This window comes from Dromiciops gliroides, chromosome 2, assembly GCF_019393635.1.
Source record: "Dromiciops gliroides isolate mDroGli1 chromosome 2, mDroGli1.pri, whole genome shotgun sequence".
NCBI classification, from domain to species: Eukaryota; Metazoa; Chordata; class Mammalia; order Microbiotheria; family Microbiotheriidae; genus Dromiciops; species Dromiciops gliroides.
In genome coordinates, this window is record NC_057862.1 from 572,528,456 (window position 1) to 572,548,198 (window position 19,743).

General features: G+C 37.2%; 1 protein-coding gene across 5 annotated transcripts in view; it reads right to left on the reverse strand.

Moving 5' to 3' along the window:
- PLCB1 (phospholipase C beta 1) overlaps nucleotides 1-19,743 on the reverse strand; it is an 856,495-nt gene that overhangs the window by 168,925 nt on the left and 667,827 nt on the right. For all 5 annotated transcript variants that reach the window (XM_043984633.1, XM_043984631.1, XM_043984630.1 and 2 more), the window contains 4 exons: nucleotides 18,689-18,853; nucleotides 15,911-16,010; nucleotides 14,779-14,883; nucleotides 11,899-12,008 (listed from right to left, as the gene is read on the reverse strand). In XM_043984633.1, the coding sequence (XP_043840568.1) occupies nucleotides 11,899-12,008; nucleotides 14,779-14,883; nucleotides 15,911-16,010; nucleotides 18,689-18,853 (480 nt within the window). The remainder of the gene's footprint in view (nucleotides 1-11,898; nucleotides 12,009-14,778; nucleotides 14,884-15,910; nucleotides 16,011-18,688; nucleotides 18,854-19,743) is intronic.

A 19,743-nucleotide genomic window follows, 5' to 3' on the forward strand; every position in this document is an offset into this window, starting at 1 on the left:
CAGAACCTGCAAAGAGACAGAGAGACACAGTCCTCCAACCAGAGATAATTTAGAAGACTTCAGGAAAAGGTTGGTCTGACTCGGGCAAAAGTGAGGCCCAGCGCAGGGCAGCAACCCAGCGCCGAGGGGGTCGGGGCAAGTCAGCAGGAGCTGCGGGCCACAGCCGAACAACTGAGGCCCCTGGAACCTGGTTCAAAAATCTGGTGGCCAAGAAGGACAGTGGAAAAACCTACCTGCACCGGCCGAGAGGGCCACGAACGGGTGAGGTGGGATCAGACGCCGGGGTCCAGCTCCTGGCTGGCCGAGCACAATCAGACAGGAAGTGCAGTGGGGGGGGGGGGATCTCCACACACCATAAAGGCCTCAGAGTAAAAACCCGGTCACACAGCACCTATACCCCTGCACAAGAAGCCCAAAACAGGGACCCTGGTGCCCCTAGAGCAGACCTCAACTTAAAGAATAAATAAATAAGCTGCAATAATGAGTAAGAAGCAAAAAAGAGCCCTCTCCATTGAGAGCTTCTGTATCAATAGGGAAGAAGCCAACACAAACTCAGATGAGGACAATAGCCTCAAATTGCCAACATCTGAAGCCTCATGAGGGAAGGTGAATTGGTCGCAAGAACAAAAAGCCTTCCTGGAAGAGCTCAAAAAGGACTTTAAAAATCAATTGCAAGAGGTAGAAGAAAAAATGGGGAGAGAAATGAAAGCAAAACAAGAAAACTATGAAAAAAGAATCAGCAGCTTGGAAAAGGAAGCACATAATTTCACTGAAGAAAATAAAGCCTTAAAAAATTCATTTGGCCAAATGGAAAAAAAGGTGCATAATCTCACTGAAGAAAACAATGCCTTAAAAATAAAAGTGGGACAGTTGGAAGATAAGGAATCCATGAGACACCAGGAATCAGTCAAGCAGAATAAAAAAAAATGAAAAAATAGAAGAAAATGTGAAATACCTCATTGGAAAGACAACTGATCTGGAAAACAGATCGAGGAGAGACAATTTGAGAATAATTGGACTGCCTGAAAGCCATGACCAGAAAAAGAATCTAGACACCATATTCCAGGAAATTAGTAAGGAGAACTGCCCTGATATCATAGAATCAGAGGATAAAATCATCATTGAAAGAATCCATCGATCACCTCCTGAAAGAGACCCCAAAAGGAAAACTCCAAGGAATATTGTAGCCAAATTCCAGAATTATCAGGTGAAGGAGAAAATACTCCAAGCAGCCAGAAAGAAGCAATTTAAATATCATGGAGCCACAGTCAGGATTGCTCAGGACCTGGCAGCTTCAACATTAAAGGACCGCAAGGCTTGGAATATGATATTCCGGAAGGCAAAGGAGCTTGGATTGCAGCCGAGAATCTATTACCCAGCAAAAATGTGCATTTTCTTTCAGGAGAAAAGATGGACATTTAATGACATTGGGGACTTTTAATCTTTCCTGGTGAAAAGACCAGAACTGAATAGAAAATTCGATCTCAACATACAAGACTCAAGAGAAGTTTAAAAAGGTAAACAGAGGGGGAAAAAAAAAGGTTACCCTATTAGGTTAAACTGTTTATCTCCCTACACAGGAAGATAATACTCATAACTCTTAAGAACTGTAAATGTATTTGGGCAGAGAGAAGGACTTTATATAGAGGGTATAAATATAAATTGTCTTTGATGTGATGATACAAAAGAATTAAGGGGTTAAAAAGGGAATCTATGGGGAGGAGAGGAAAGGGGAGGTGGAATGGGATGAATTATATCATATGAAGAGGTGGAAAAAACCTATTACAATAGAGGGAAAGAAAGGAGGGGGGGAAAAAAAGAAAAAAAAAGAGAACACTTAAAGGAACTCTGATAATTGTCTTTAAGTATCTCATAGATTGAGGACCAGAAGATAACAGAGGACGCATAGTCCTCATTTTACTGATAAAATAATTGAGGCTAAAAAGATGAAGAGACCTGCTTGAGGTCACACTGGCACTGAACAGAAGAGAGCAACTTAAAATTGGGTCTTGTGGTTCCAAACTCAGAATCTTTTCATCCTGTGCTATGTTTCCATTCGAAGGGCTATTATTTGTTTGTTTGTTTTTTTTAGTGAGGCAATTGGGGTTGTGACTTGCCCAGGGTCACACAGCTAGTAAGTGTGTGTTAAGTGTCTGAGGCCAGATTTGAACTCAGGTATTCCTGACTCCAGGGCTGGTGCTCTATCCACTGAGTCACCAAGCTGCCCAGAAGGGCTATTATTTAGAAGAGGAATTAGTCTTGTTCTCCTTGGCCCCAGGAGAAAGACAGAACATGAAGTTGTAGAGATGCAGATTTAGGACTGACTAAGGAAAATCATGTAAGCAATTAGAGCTGTCCCAAAGTCTAGGTGGCGCAATGGATGGTGCACCAGGTCTGGAGTTAGGAAGACCCGAGTTCAAATCTGGTCTTAGACACTTACTAGCTGTGTGATCCTGGGCAAGTCACTTAACCCTCTTTGCCTTAGTTTCCTCATCTGTAATATGAGCTAGAGAAGGAAATGAAAAACTACTCCAGCATTTTTGCCAAGAAAACCCCAAATTGGGTCATGAAGAGTTAGACCTGACTGAAATGACTGAAAAACAAAATATAATGGCCCTGCTGTAGGAGGCAAGGGTTCTAAAACAAACTTCTATTTAATTGCTCATTGGGTATGAGGTAGAGAAGATTCTGGTTCAGTCGTGGGTTAAGTAAGACTGTTACTAAGGTCTCTTATAGCTCTGAGATTCTATGACTTAGTTGCAGAAAAGAGGTTCTAGCCTGGCTCTGGAATCCCAGAATAAAGCTGGGAGAGATCACAGGTGTCTTTCTTTGTATCAAGTTCTAGAGAGGGATTCTCAATTTTTAGTTCATGGATTCCTCCCCACCCCCAAAGGGGTTTGTGAACTTGGATGAGAAAACAATAATTTTATTTAAATATAATTGGTTTCCTTTTTAATCCTAGGTGTTTTATTTTATGCATTTAAAATAGTATTTTGAGAAGGGTTCCATCCATAGGCTTTACCAAATTGCTAAAAGGGCTTATGACACAAGAAAAGGTTGAGAACCTCTGGTCTAGAGGACTAGAATAATTATTTGGGGTACTTCCCTTGTTTGCATCATTCTGTGTACTTGGAGATGTTTCCACAGGGTTTCAAACCATTAACTATAATCTATGGGGTCCAAATATGGCATGGTAAACGATGTTGCCTTAGTGACTTCTCAACTATTTTATATGAAGCATGTCAATGACATGATTTATGTATGTGTAACAATTTAAAAATTATATATATGCTTAGCACAGTGTCTGGCATAAAGTAGGTCCTATATAAATGCTAGTTATTTATTATTATTATTATTATTCTTCAATTCAACTTGTAATAGAACAAAATTCTAGACTAATTCATTTCTCTCTTTTAACAGTCCTTGTATTCCTATTGAAAAAAAAATAAATATATTTTCTTAGATTTTCAAAGGTAGACTTTTAATCTAATAATAAAAGTTCAATTATCCTTCCCTGCAAATGCTTTCATTCCTTCATGATGTGAATAATTGAACTTTCTATGTATTAGATTTGAGAATTTCTCTGGGGTGAAAACTTTATTAACTGGGCAGAATCTGATAATACTGTGCAGTCCAAAAAGGTCTTCTGTTTGCAAGCAAAAATGACCTCTAGAGGTATCAAGCTAAAAGGAGCCTGCTCAGAAAGTCCTTGCTGCTAAAATAGGGTCTCTAGTGTGTGCCATGTCCTAGATAAAATTTTCTTTTGAGACACCAGCTGCTACTTCTTCTGAGTGTCCTCATTCAAGTAAACTTATATTTTCACAAGTGGAGGAGAGACAAAGAGGCAAATTGTTGTCCAAGCAAGAATAATAACTTTTTGCTCATCTAATCTTTGTGAATGTGGACAATTGATTCTTCTTCTATAAGAAGTGGTACAGCCAAGATTTTCTTTTTCCTTGTCTGAAGAGACATGTTTATGAAGGAGAAAAATGCATTGTGTCCAACAATAAAAAAATAGAAATTGTGACTAAATATAACTGAAAATAAAGTACTTTTCTGACCTAAAAGGCCACAAATATTATTTGAGAACTATGCCTCCCCGAATTACATTTATGAAACCACTGTCTATTCACTTTCTTAGGAATATCAAAAAATAAGGCTGACCTAAAACTCTGCTTCCGTATTTTTTTACCCCCAGTGTTTCAGTCACCCAAAATAGCTCTTTGATATGTGATGTCTGCTTAAAAGATATAGCTCTGTGAGTATAAGAATATCTTAAAGGGTCCCTGACCAGCTTGGAAGGTCTCAGATTTTACATCCCTAAAAATGGCTTCTTTTTGCTGGAAAAAGTCTTTCCACGAATTAGTAACAATGTTTTCCACTCTAAACTCTCAATTCCACCATATGGAGGAAGCCATTGTCTCTTAAATAGTGTATTTGTTATTCAGACCTAAAAGCTATGTCCATTAAATTGAGAAAATTAAAAAAAAATTAAATCCTATTGAAAAAAAGTTGATAGCCAATTTTTTGATGTTGTTCAGTCAGTCATTTGGGCGTATCCAACTTTTTGTGACCGTGTGGATCATACTGCTTATGAGATTTTCTTGGAAAGGATACTGGAGTGGTTTGACGTTTCCGTCCTCTATGGATTGAGGCAAACAGAGGGTAAACAACTTGCCCAGGGTCACACGACTAGTATCTATCTGAGGCTGGATTTGAACTCAGGTTTTCCTGAGTCCAGGTGCAGCATTCTATCTACTGAACCACCTACCTGCCTCAACGGAGGTTAAGTGACTTGCCCAAAGTCACACAGGTAGTGTCTGAGGCCAGATAGTTCAAATAGTAATTGACATTCCCCATCCTTTAAGTAGAAATTATATTTTTCATAATCAAAGATAAGGGAATAAGGAAAGCAGAGCAGAGACTTAATTGTGAAGTAGCCAACATCTAGCCAGAAGCTCTAATTTCTAAGTGGTTCATGCATGAATTATCTAAGAAAAGGAAGTTAAAGGTGTCACTGGTCTTAATATTTTCAAAATGTTTTTGAAAGAAAAATACTGTCATCTTTCAATTATAGGATTGGGGTAGTAAATATATTTTAGGTCTAAACTTTTAGGATCTCAGGCAAAAAAAAAATCACAAAAAGGCAACCTTTTATTTGGTTAAGTAGAAAAATAAAAGTTTTTTTTTTTTGGTTTGTTTGTTTGTTTGTTTTGTGGGGCAATGGGGGTTAAGTGACTTGCCCAGGGTCACATAGCTAGTAAGTGTCAAGTGTCTGAGGCTGGCTTTGAGCTCAGGTCCTCCTGAATCATCCAGGGCCAGTGCTTTATCCACTGCGCCAACTAGCTAGTTTTTTTGTTTTTTTTCAATCAGAGGAATCCCTATTTCCTCACCTTGGATATGACCATCTAGGAGTCTCAGACAAAGAGTCAGAGTCTCTCTCTCTCTCTCTCTCTCTCTCTCTCTCTCTCTCTCTCTCTCTCCCCACCACTCCCTCTCTCCTTCAGAGATGTCAACTACATGTGTTAGAGATAGAAATGATTTATGATCTTTAATACCTCCTAGTGTTACACATCATTCATTGTCAGTAGAAGATTATCCCTACGGCAAAGTGTACTATAATCCACTATATTCAATATTTAGAAGACTTTTCAGTCAACTGTAGATGTCTTAAGGTACTAATTTCTTCACCATCCATTATAGGATATACCTGATATACTAAAAGTAAAAATGATCTATAATTCTTACTGTTTATAGACTATTTTTCCTTTTGCAATTTGTTCCTTTTACTTTTTAGTTAAATGCTCTTATCTCACACCAACTAATTTTTCCCATGTTGAAAACTCTGCCACTGCCCAAAACAATACAAAACATGACAACTTGTAGAGACCAAGACTTGGGGAGAGAGAAAGAGTCCTCAGTAAAACCCAAATTAAGCAAACTGACTTTGCAGGTGGTGTGGTGGGGACAGGAAGCCAAAACCATTCATTTTTCCTATGTTAAATATTATAGACAGGAATAATGTAATTTCCCTTTAGACATGGTATATTAAACTAATTTTACTTAATTTCTACCTTCCTTTATTAATCATACACTTGTTATTTACTGAATTTTATTTGTATTCTTTTAAAATCTTTTTGACCATATGTACAGAACTGGAAATAATATGCTGAATTTTGTTTTAAAAACCGAACTACGGAAAATTGATAATATCTGTTTGTTCTGTTTTTTTTTCTCTATAGTAAATATAAAATGTTAATCTTTTTTTCTTTGTTCACAAGCAAAAACAAAATTAGCATTTGTGATTTTCTAATGAATATTATAATCACTGCCTCTAGCCTATTAAATAGCCAGTTTCTCAATTAAATATACTCTGATGCTTCATAATGAAGGTTGCCCTTAGTTTTTGAAGATTTACCACAAAGAAAATTTTTCAAAATTGGAAAGTATCTGAATACAGCCCAATAATAACCTTTGCACATGCAGGTCTGAACTCTATCAGTCTAAGCTTCACCTATATTAGTTTAACTATTGGTTTTTTCATCTATAACATGGAGATGATAAGATATTCAGTATCGGGGCAGCTAGGTGGCGCAGTGGATAGAGCACCGGCCCTGGATTCAGGAGTACCTGAGTTCAAATCCAGCCTCAGACACTTAACACTTACTAGCTGTGTGACCCTGGGCAAGTCACTTAAACCCAACTGCCTCACTAAAACAACAACAACAACAAAAAGATATTCAGAATCTACCTCATAGAGTTGCTGTAGATAAAAGTGATATGGAGAACTTGAATATCTATATGTGTTTCTCATTATTAATATGTGGTAATGACTTTCTATTATGACAATATAGGGGATAATAATGTAGAGAAATTAAGTAGGTGAGATTTTCTTCTGTTTCTGACTTTAATATAAAAGCAGCAATTGCTTCCTGAGGTAGAAATAATAAAACTTCTTCAGGGGAGAAAGGACTATTTTCTCCTAGGGTTTATGTTAGAAAAGTAGAGGAAATCTAGGTACAGTTTGACAGGCATACCACGTTTTTGGAGGGCAGGTTTCAAAGGGTTCAGAAGAAGACTGAAATTCTATAAGGCAAGTCATTCCAGGAGTGAAGGGAAACTTTCACAAAAAGACTTCTGAAGACACAGGAATAATTTTAATGAGAAGGAAAATAAGTTCTGAAGAGACTAACTTCTATTTTAAAAATATATGTACAATAGAAGCAAAAATGTATGTCAAGATGAATGTTAGAACATAACATGATTTTTGAAAATAGTAATGTCAAGATGGCTAATGCTCAAAATTATTCACCAGGAGTGGATGCGACTATGAAAATTGACAGTGGCCAGTGAATAAGCATTTATTAAGTAATAACTGTGTGCCAGGTGCAGGGGAGAGGGGTGCTACAGTGGATAGAATGCTGGGCCTTGAATCTGGAAGACTAATCTTCCTGAGTTCAAATTTGGCCTCAGATACTTACTAGCTGTGGGACCCTGCGTAGGTCACTTAACCCTGTTTGCCTCAGTTTCCTCATCTGTAAAATAAGTTGGAGATGGAAATGTCAAACTACCCTACTATCTTTGCCAAGAAAAACCCAAGTGGGTTCATGAAGAGTTGGATATGACTGAAAAAAATGACCCGAAACTATACAGTATTTGAGGGGGATACAAAGAAAGGCAAAAGTCAGTCTCTGCTATCAGAAGCTCATGGGCCAATTGGGAAAACATTATGAAAACACATATGTACAAACAAGACAGGATAAATTGTATATGATCAACATATATAATTGTTGTATATGTTGTACATGAGGAAAGGCATTATCATTAAAGGGAAATCAGGAAAAGCTTCTTGCAGAAGGTGGGGTTTTAGAAGGGAATTAGAAGCCAGAGAAGATGGGAAGCAGTGATGTGAGGGGGTGAGTTTTAGGCATGGGGGATAGCCATTGGAAATGCCTGGAGCCAAGAGATGGAGTAATTTAATTAAGGAACAGCAAAGAGGCCAGTGTCACTGGATCACCATATAGACTTAAAGGGGTGAGTAAGGTATGTAAGAAGATCATGAAGGCAGACAATAAACTTTATTTAAACACTTATAGTTTTCCAGGCACTGTGCTAAATGCTGGGAATAGAAATGTAAGCAAAATGAAAAAGTCTCTATCCTTGAAGACATTACTTTTTTTTTTTTTTTTTGGTGGGGCAATGAGGGTTAAGTGACTTGCCCAGGGTCACACAGCTAATAAGTGTCAAGTGTCTGTGGTTGGATTTGAACTCATGTCTTTCTGAATCCAAGGCTGGTGTTTTATCCACTGTGCCACCTAGATGCCCCTGAAGACATTACTTTTTTTTTTTTGGGTGAGGCAATGAGGGTTAAGTGACTTGCCCACGGTCACACAGCTAGTAAGTGTTAAGTGTGTGAGGCCAGATTTGAACTCAGGTCCTCCTGACTCCAGGTCTGGTGCTCTATCCACTGCTCCACCTAGCTGCTCCGACATTACTTTTTTTTCTTTCTTTTTTTTTTTTTTAAGGCAATGGGGGTTAAGTGACTTGCCCATGGTCACACAGCTAGTAAGTGTCAAGTGTCCGAGGCCGGATTTGAACTCAGGTACTCCTGACTCCAGGACTGGTGCTCTATCCACTGTGCCACCTAGCTGCCCCCCGACATTACTTTTTAATAGAGGAAGATAATGCCTAAAATAGAGGTGAAAGGGGGAAGGGGAGAGAGGAAAAGTCCCTGTGAGGAGGCATGCTGGTGATTTCCAGAGAGTAAGAAGTACAGCTGGAAGGGGGATGAATCATGGAACACAAAATGAAGCCCTGGGAACTCACCAGTGGCATGGCAGAGGTATATGCTCTAGGATGAGAAGGTAGCTGAGGCATGATGGATGGTACTAGCCTAGAGAGTCACAACTAGAAGGCAAATTCCCAGAAATGGTTAGGACTAGGAAAAATGCCAAGGTGAGCCAGAAGGGACCTCTAAAATAATCTAATACAAATTTGTCATTTTATAGATGAGGAAACTGAAGCCCAGAGAAGATAATTTCACACAGGCAAGGTGTTGGATCTCAACTCAATTATTATCTTGATTATATTTTCTTCTTCATGGAGAAAAATGTAAATGACAGAGCAAAAATGACTAAGGGGGAATTGATCCTTGAAGGGGAAGAGACTGCCTAGCAGCTCTTGATAAATAAAACTACCCAGATCCAGATGAACTTTCTCTTCATGTACTGAATGAATGGGCAAATGTAATCACTGCGACATGATCTCTGGAAAATACCATGGGGAAGAGAAGAGGAAGAACAGAACTGGAGAAGGCAACTGCTGTTTTGATCTTCAAGAAAATGAAGAGAAAAGAGATTGTAAATTATTAGTAAGCTTAATTCCAATTTCTGAGAAAATTCTGGAATAAATCATAAGAACAATGATTAATAAATACTTGAAAAAGTTATAACAACAAAGGGCCTGCATGGATTCATTAAGAAAAGGTCAGACCTATTTAAATATGATACTTAAGAGAAGCTTTAAAAGGTAAACACAAAAGAGAAATCATAAAGGACTCAGTAAGGTAAAACTATTTACATTCTTATATGAGAAGATGATACATGTACCTCCTAAGAACTTTATCATTATTAGGACAGTTAGAAGGTGCATACATAGACAGAGGGTCAATTATGAGTCAATTATGTTGGATGGTCTCAAAAAAATGGAGTGAGAAAGGGATACATTGGGAGAAGGGGGAAGGGAGAGGAAGGATGGGGACGATTATCTCACATAAATGAGATATACATGGAAGAGCTTTTACAATGGAGGGAAAAACATAGGGAGGAGACACTAGAACCTCACTCTCATTGGAAGTGGTTCAAAGAGGAAAGAATATATTTACATACTCAATTGGTAATACAAACCTATCTTACCAATAGGGCAGTTCGAAGGGAAGAGAGTAAGAGAAGGAGCGAGGTGATAAAAGGGAGTGTGAATTAAGGGAGGCAGTAGTCAGAAGTATATTGCTTGTCTTCTTCATGGGTTGGGGAGGGATTAGAGAGAGGGACAGAATTCAGAAATCAATTTTTTAAAAAATGTTAAAAATGCAAATTTTAAAAATAAAGGAAAGGTTAGGTCAAACTAACTTTTTTTCCTTTTAGTGATAGGGTCACTAAACTGTTAGTTGAGGGGAATGCTATAGCTAGCATTCATCTAGACTTTAGCAAAGCATTTAATTGTCTCATACTTTTCTTATGGGAAAAAATGGAGAAACCTGGGCTAGATGACATTTACAGTTAGATAAAAAAAGAGACATAGAGTTCTTAATTATATGAGTGGTCACACTAAAAATAGTTGTTCATTATTCAATGTCATTTTGGCTAGAGGTACCTAGTGGAATATCCGATGAATCTGTTTGGTCCAATGTTGTTTAATGACTTGCATTAAAGCCTAAATGGGAGCTTGCCAAATTTGCAGATGACACCAATTGGGGATGAATAGTTTACACACTGGATGATATAGTCAGTATCCAAAAAGACCTTTAACGCCCAGAACACTGGGCTAAATCAATGTGGTGAAATTCCATAGAAATACATCAGAAAGGCCTGTTAAGACAGATGTTTATCTGAAAAAGATCTGCAGGTCTTGGTGAACTTAATGCTCAATAAAAATGAATCAGCTAAAATACCAACACAATATTGGACTGCTTTAAGAAAGCATATTTTCCAGAAAGAAGGTCATAGTCGACTCATACCCTACCCTGATCAGACCATATCTGGAATACTGTGCTTAGTTCTGAGTGCACAGATTGGAAAATGCATTGATAAACTGTCCAGTGTCCATTTGCAAGAAGTCAGGATGGCAAAGGTCCCTTAGGGACACATTGTGTGAGAATCATTTAAAGGAAAAGGGTATGTTTAGCCTAGAGAAGACTTAGAAGTGACATGATAGTTGTCCTTGAGTATATGAAGGTCAGTGAAGTAGAAGGACTTCCCTTTGTTTTATTTGTATCAAGACGGGGAAAAAGAAACAACGAGCAATGGTTGGAAGCTGTATAATGGCAAATATTACCTTGAAATAAAGAAGAACGTCATAACAAATAGAGTTGTACCAAAATGCTTTCATTGGGAGTGTGTTTCCTCTCACAGAATATCTTCAAGCAGACCTTGGACGGCCACAAGTGAGGCAGGCAACACTGTGGATTTATTTGCAGGAATGGGTTGGACTAGCAGACTGCTGAGGTCCCTTCAAACTCTAAATTTGGTGATTTTTATCTCCAAGATATTCAACACAAAAAATATTCAATGACTAAGATTCTTTTTTCCCTGAGATTTAATACTCAGAAGTGATCTCCTAAAATATGGTGAAAGATAAATTCAGTTTTGTGTATTTGCAAAATAAAGAGTATACAAAATAGTTATGCCAAGAGCCAGCTGGGTAGCACAGTGGATAGAGCTTTGGATCTGGAGTCAGAAAGACCTGAGTCCAAATATGGACTTAGACACTAGCTGCGTAACCTTGAGCAAGTTACTTAACCTCTATTTGCTTCAGTTTCCTCATTTGTAACAGAATTTGCTTCCCAGGGTTGTTGTGAGGATATAATGAAATTAGCACAGTGCCTTACACAGAGTAGGTACTATATAAAGGTTAGCTATGATGATGGTGGTGGTGGTAATGATGATGATGATGACAATGACGACAACAATTGACGGTGATTTCTAAAAAATGCTGAGACTTCAGGACGAGGAGTGAAAGAGCCAGCTAATTGTTTGGATATTGTTTTGTATCCATGTTGCCCTAAATTCAGATGATTAGTTTCTCCCTTTTCTCACAAATGATCTAACATCATTTCAACATAACCAGTAACTAGGCATCACAATAAATTCTATTTAAAGTGCATTGAGGACATCCTCTTGCCTCTTTCTTTACTTCTTCTTCATCTTCTAAGGTCAGTGCTGCCAGCTGCTTAGCTCTTTGCTCCATCAGATTCACATATCGAATGGGATTTGACAATGCTTCGATTACATCTGAAAATCAAGCAAACATTTCAGATCAAATTTCTGCTGATATTAAAATCTACATATCCATGTTTATAAGTGTATAGACACATATGCACTTATATGTATTTATGTATATATGCGTGTATATATGTATGCATATAGGCATGTGTATATATATGTTTATACATATATACACATATATGTGTATGTAGTAAACCCTCAAACACATTGATCCCACTAAATTCCTATTCCTATTGCATTAGTGCAATTGAGTTTTTAAAGACTGATTATGGTGGGAGGAACCTGAAATTCCTATTCAACTGGAAATACTTTTGAGTCCATCTATATATTCAAAGATGATGGACTGTTTTCCAATGAACAGCCTAAGTGTGAGGAACTTCGTCATAAGAAGGATGGGTATCAGGTGATGGATTCCCCCCCCACACACACACACTTAATTAATTGAATCTTTCACTAAGGTGGAATACTTGCAATCAACACTGGGGAAGGAGGACTTATACTAATGAAATAAGTTATACACACACATATTCACACATTTTTGGTCCAGAACTATAATTTAATCAGGGTTGAGAACTTCCCATAAAGAAACGTCTACAGAGATGACAATAGACAATTATCTTACAACTTATAGCTTTAGCTGCCTTGAAGTCATGAAGGGCCCTTATCTGAGTGACTTGGCAAAGTCACACAATCAATATGTGTCAGAGGTAGCGCTTGAAACCTGGTAGTTCTGACTTCTGAGGATGGTCCTTTCAGTTAACCTACAAGGATGGAACATAATCTATGTCTCCTGATCTCCTTTCTAGTGTAGTACTTGGATCTTTCTCTTAATTTTATGCTTTCCTCTTTTTTCCTTCCCCTCCAACTCCCCCCACTACCTGTCTTTTTCCTTATGCAGAACTTATGTGACTTTTAAATTTTATTTACTAAGATTTTACTACATTAAAAAATTTCTGTTCCTATTCTTAATTTAAAAATTAAATATTTTCAATTTCTTACTTAAAATACTAGATAACATTAATATTTATTTATATGCATTTTAATAAGAGGAAAAAGGTCCCTTATTTCTAGACTATAACATCTGTGGTAATCTAACTTTTGGGGGCATAAAATTTGGGTTCATATTTTTACACCAGTGTAAGACTAGAATGGAAGGTCATTCAATCTTAGTAATAGCTACACACACACAGACACAGACACACAGACACACAGACACACACACACACACGCAAACACAAAACCATGATAGTAACTGGCTATTGGCACTGATCAAATAAAATGCATATTGCTAAGGGTCATTGTTCTGACTTATAGGGAAAGGGCCTAAACGTTTGACTTCCTTTTTTTCTAAATGAATCCTCACGTAGAATTTTTGCACTGGATTTGACCATGACAAATCTTAACTTTTTGGAAGGTCCAACTGAAGAGAAATACAAGTGACTCAGTCATTTAACCTTACTAGATCTCAATTTTCTCATTTATACAATAAGATTTTTATGGTTCCTTTTAGTTCTACTATTCCATGACAAATCTGTATTTTTGTGCTGCATTATATAATTTTGTTTGTTTTTGGCTGGATCTGTGATTGCATTTCTCTAGGGAGTTTCTGATGAGAAGCTTCCTCTGCCAAGACAGATCAGAAACTTCTCTACAAATAGTAGCTTAGGGGCTTCAAGGCCAGTTCTGGATTCACTATACCATGCAGACTTTTAAAATAATTTCATGGAAACAAAAAGTGATATTGGATTACCATACAAAAAAGAAACCAACCTACCATCTAGCAAAAATATTCAATAAAAAAAATATTCAATAAAAAAAAATCTATGCACAGTCATGCTATAGTAAGAATCTCAATTTACTGAAAGCTTTTTTGGGGTTTTCCATGTCAGTTACTTAGAAGGTCTTGTCAATTTTCCATTCTTTTTAATTTTTTTATTAAATTTTTTTTTTATTTTTGGTCTTGTCAATTTCAACAGAGAAGGAGAATGCTTAAATTAACATGTGAATCAATGCCAACCTTTGAGACATTTCTTTCCACTGAAAGCATTTCTGTTAAATTCACTGACATTTTCAGGCTGCAAGTTTTTGGGGAACTCTAGGGCTGGTCGCTGACTTCCTTCTATACCCCTTATCTAAGTATTGTTCCTATATTGTTATTCTGTTGTTCAGGGTCTATGATGTCCCCTGCCCCAGTTTCTGTGACTTTGAAAGAGCTGAGAGAGGTACTCTCAGGATTCTCCTACTTAGGTTATTTCTTTTGATAGGGTAGCAGGGTACAAGGCAGCACTGTGTGGGGACTCCAGGGACTGAATTTACCCAGTATAGCATGTTTCAGTCATTTTTCAGTCATGTCTGACTCTTCATGATCCCATTTGGGGTTTTCTTGGCAGAGATACTTCAGTGGTTTGCCATTTCTTTCTCCAGATCACTTTATAGATGGGGAAACTGAGGCAACCAGGGTTAAGTGACCTGCCCAGGGTCACAAGCTAAGAAGTATCTGAGCCAACATCTGAACTCAGGAAGATGAGTCTTCCTGACTCCAGGCCCAGAATGCCATCCATTGTGCTACCTAGCTCCCAGTGTAACAAGTAGGTATCACTCAAAATAACTGTTGCCTCATCTACATTTGGGGTCTATTGTAATATCTCATATAGAAGCCATTTTCAGTGAATGGCTCTAAATGACATTGTTAGTAAGCTTTGTTTGCTTAGAACTTAGACATCAATATAAATTAAGTCCTAAATTCGGTGACAGAGAAAGTAGTTATATTTGTTACCGGCATAAGTATCTGGCACATAGTCTTTCACTTCTATGTAGACAAAGACTGCTGGAAGCATCAAAGGTTGATTCCTTTCATTCCTCAGACAAATGTAGTGATAGCCTGGAAAGTGAAAATATATAAAGTATTTAAAATTCTCTATCTGTGCTGATGATACCTACCTTCCCTCCCCCTGCCCCCCCAGGTTATCTTCCATCTATAGATACCTAGTTATAAAAGAGTTGTCTCCTTCATTAGAAGGTCCACTCCTTGCTACCAGGGACTGTTCTTTGCCTTTCTTTGTATCCCTAACACTTAGCATAATGCCATAAACATAGTAAGCACTTAATAATTGTTTAGAGACTGACCGTCATTTCTTCTCATGAAGATCAATCACTTTGTATTGAATGGAATGATATTGTTTTCTTATCAGTCTTCCAAATTCTATCTACTCACAATTGTTCCCATAAAAATTACTTTAAAATCCCTGAATAAAGTGAATTTCTTTTTTTTTAAAAAAATTTTACACATAAGGTATTTTATTTTTTCCGTTACATGTAAAGATAGTTCTCAACTTTTGTTTATACAAGCTTTACAATTTCAGATTTTTCTCCCTCCTTCCCCTCCCTCCCTCCTCCCCTAGACAGCAGGTAATCTGATATAGGTTATATCTATATATCTATATAGATATAGATCTATATCTATACACACACACATATATATATATACACATAATAACATTAATCCTATTTCTGCATTAGTCCTGTTATAAGAGAAAAAATCAGAGCAATGATGCAAAACCTCAAAATAGAAAAAAAACCCAACAGCACCAAAAACAAAAGAAATAGTATGGTTCAATCAGCATCTATACTCCACAGTTCTTTTTTTTTTTTTCTTGGATTTGGAGATCCTCTTCTATCATGAGTTCCCTGGAACTCTTCTGTACCATTGCATTGGTGAGAAGAATATAGTCCATCACAGTAGGTCAACTAAAGTGAATTTCTTAACTATGCCACTGTTACTTGGTAAAATTATAAAGCTATAGGCATTCATTTCTTTAAGTAAATTGTATTTAAAACATAACAAAATAATATACTGATGAATTTCTCTTATGATTGGAATGCAAAGTTTCTCATTATCGTAATTTTACCTGGTCGAATTGCTTGTACAGGCAATATCCGGTGACCAATAAATTTACCTCCTTCTTCATATGCTGCTATCCTTAAACATGCCAGAGAAGGCAGGACCACCTAAAGAAACATTTAGGATACTGACAAGTTGTAATATTGAGCATCAATTCCATTACAAATAAATTTGAAGGGGCAGCTAGGTGGTGAAGTGGATATAGCACCAGCCCTGGATTCAGGAGGACCTGAGTTCAAATTTGGCCTCAGGCACTTGACACTTACTAGCTATGTGACCCTGGGTAAGTCACTTAACCCTCATTGCCCTGGTTCCCCCAAAATTAGAGCATGTTTTTTGAACTATCATGTGTTCTATTGAATTCAAATGTTCATCCAGTGAAGAGAAAGGAGAGGAAAAGAAGAATGTTAAGCAGGGATGTTATAACTTACCATCATGACATTTGAGAAAACAGATGTGTGTAAAAAGAAAGCATAGGAATGGTTTAATATTAAGGACACACCATTATTTTCCAATCAGCTATTTTGTGGTTGGCAGGTAGAGCATTTAGGGTGTCTTAGGTAGATAAATTTATCATAAATTAGAATTTAAAGGATTTTCTGAGATTGTCTCACCCAACCCCTTGATTTTACAAATGAGGAATGTTAGGTCCAGAGACATGAAGTGATTGAAATCTAATGGGTAGTAAGTGGCAAAACTTAGATTGGAATCCAGTTCCTCGGATTCTAATTCAACGTGATTTCTGCTCCTTGCCATGCTGGAAATCAGCTATAAATGTAATCTCAAACAACTCTGGAGGCTATCACTGTAACTGGGAATGCAATAGAGTACTGATTGACACATTCTATGAATAACAAGAGGGCTAAATGAGTGTGGCTCCAGCCTTCTTCTAATTGCCCTAAGGTTGCAGGGTTTAGGGATAGATAAAGGGATAGGATGACATTAGAAACAAAGATGACCATGCCTTAAATATTGTTTCTTCTTGTAGGCTCCTCGATGATCAGAAAGGGCAACTTGGTGCTGATGAAACCTGTCAGAGATTTCTCCTACTCTAGTCAGTTGTTGTACAGTAAGTGAGAACCGAGAATATGTTTTCTGGGGAGATATATATACATATACATATATGCCAAATAAGTATATGCCAAATAAATTCAAGGTAATTTGGAATAGGAATCACTGGCAGCAAGGGAAACCAGCCCTCCTGTAGGAGGTGGAAAAGAGCTGAGTTTTAAAGGAAATTTGAGAGTTTAAGAGATGGGTGTAGGAGGGGGGGACACTGCAGGAAGGGGGTAATCAGACAGACTGTACAGGTGTAGAGATGGGAGATGGAAAGGTATGAGTGAGGAACAGCAAGAAGGCAAGTTTAGCTGGACTGAAGAACACGTGAAGAGGATTAATGTATAAAACTGGAAAAGGTGGGTAGTCAGGAATTTTAAATACTATATAGAGGAGTGTGGATTTGATCCTAAATTTATATGAAGACAATGGGATTTCTTAAACAAGGTAGTGACATGGTCAGTGCATAAGGAACCATATCAGGGGATTTCTTCCCAAAAGAAAGAATAAGAAATTTATTTGTTTACCTCTTATAGATTTAACCTCCGATTGTACAATACAAGCATATTAAAGTCTTCAATGAGCTCAGTGGATACAAGCCTTTTGAGGCTTAAAAAAAAAAGGATTTAAAAAGCTTTTGAAATGCAATTTGCCCAATAATAGACTCAAAGTGAAGAATCCAATCACATGTGGCCATCTGCAGCTATCAAAGCAGAATTGAATCTAATTAGCTGCTATTAAAACCTGCAGGTTTATACTGCCTCACTTACTAGTTGGGTAAACCCATGCAAATCACTTCTCTCTGTGCCTCAATTTCTTTATCTATAAAATGAGGATTATAATAACATCGACCTCACAGAGTTGATGTGAGGATCAATGAGTTAATGTATTAAAACCCCAAAGCATTATATAAACGTGAGCTATTAATATAATTAATAGGCTCTAAGGTTTTGATTTTAATTAACCTCCTTTTAAAAAGGCCATGCTAATCTCTTCTAGGGACCTTATTTTTATTTTTGTTCAGAAACTGTAATTTTATCAGCACAGGGAAATTCCTTTTTATTTTTCTCATTCAATTCTGCTATTCATCTGTAATTTATAGCCTGACAGAGCTGCCCATGATCACTGAGATATTCTGTGTCAAAAGCAGAAATTGAACTCACATTTTCCCCACCTTTTTTTCCCCCTAATAAGCCAAGCTGCCTGTCTCCAGGGGTCCTATCATCCCATAATTTCCACCCCTTTTGTCATAATCAAAATGTAAATTACCATACTGTGCTGGTGGTGGCATGATGCATAGAGTATTAGGCCTAGAGTCAGGAAGACCTGAGTTCAAATCAGGCTTCAGACACATACTAGCTTTGGACTCAATCATTTTCAGTCATGTCTGATTCTTTGTCTCCCCACTTGTGGTTTTCTTGGCAAAGATACTAGAGTGCTTTGCCATTTCCTTCTACACCTCGTTTTACAGATGAGGAAACTGAGACGAACAGGGTTAATTGACTTGCCCAGGGTCACACATCTAGGAAGTATTGAACAGATTTGAACTCAGGAAGATGAATCTTTCTGACTCCAGGCCTGGCACCCTATCCACTGTGCCATCCAGTTGCCCTCAACAGCAAACAAACAAAAGGACTTTTCATTGAGTTACATAAATATTCCAAAGTATTCCCATTAAAGTGCTCAGGAAGCTATTTTCATGACAAAACAAAAACAAAACTAAACTGACCTTTTTGAACACTATGGGTTCTTCTTCCCAGACTGGATTTACAGCATTGCCTTGAGAAGTCTTGGTTTTAAAGGCTTTTCTCCTGGTGTCCACAGGTAAGCCAAACATATCTATTTCTACATAAGTCCCAACTTTTTTGTCAGAAAGAAACTGACCTGAAATGATCTAGGAGAAGAAAAAAAAAGTGGTTATGCCTGTTTAGTGACAAGATATAGATGTCCTGTAACATTATGGATCCTGAAAGGTAATGCACAGAAGCTGAGAAATTATATGAAATGCTTATTTTCCCTGAAATCAAATCAATGCAAGGTTTGGGTATAAGCATTAATGTTGACAAGACTTGAAGTCTGAATGAGTAATTGTTTAAAAGGAAGTTGTATAAGAATTGTATGAGTACTTTCACAAGAGAGGAAAGGAATTTAATAACTAGTCTTGTCCTTGAAGCTTGAACTCTAAATTACCTTGTGCCAGCCCAAACCCATTTGCATCATCAGTCCTGCAACTGGAAAGTTTTCTAAAGACGAATTGTTAGTGTCCCCAGCAGAGAGAATAGGGAACTAATACATTTTGCTGATTACACACTTTGATTCCTATACTCATAATTTCCTTTTTTTAAGAAGGAAGTTTGGCTTTTTTTTTTCATAAGTGATAGAGGTTAGCATTTCATAATCGTGTTTGGAATCTCAAGTCCCTAGCTCCTCAAATCCTTTCTTATGATGTGATAATACTTCTTAGTACAAGACCTTAATAAATTCACAGAGAGTAAATCTTTCTTTAGACTAGTCATATGCAGAGAATGCTTAGTATTTGTGTGTGTGTTTTCTAGGGTTCATTAGTTGTCTTTGAAAAATTATGAATATATTTTCTTTGTACATTATAAACATTTACAATTTCCTCCCACTCCTTGAGAGATCTCTTACAGCAAAATAAGATTAAATAAAACTGATAATATAGTGAACTCATCTAAAAGTGTATGTAACATTTCACATCTGGAGCATTGCCCTCCTAACCTCTCTATTAAAAAACAAACAAAAACCAAAAATCGATTTTTTCTC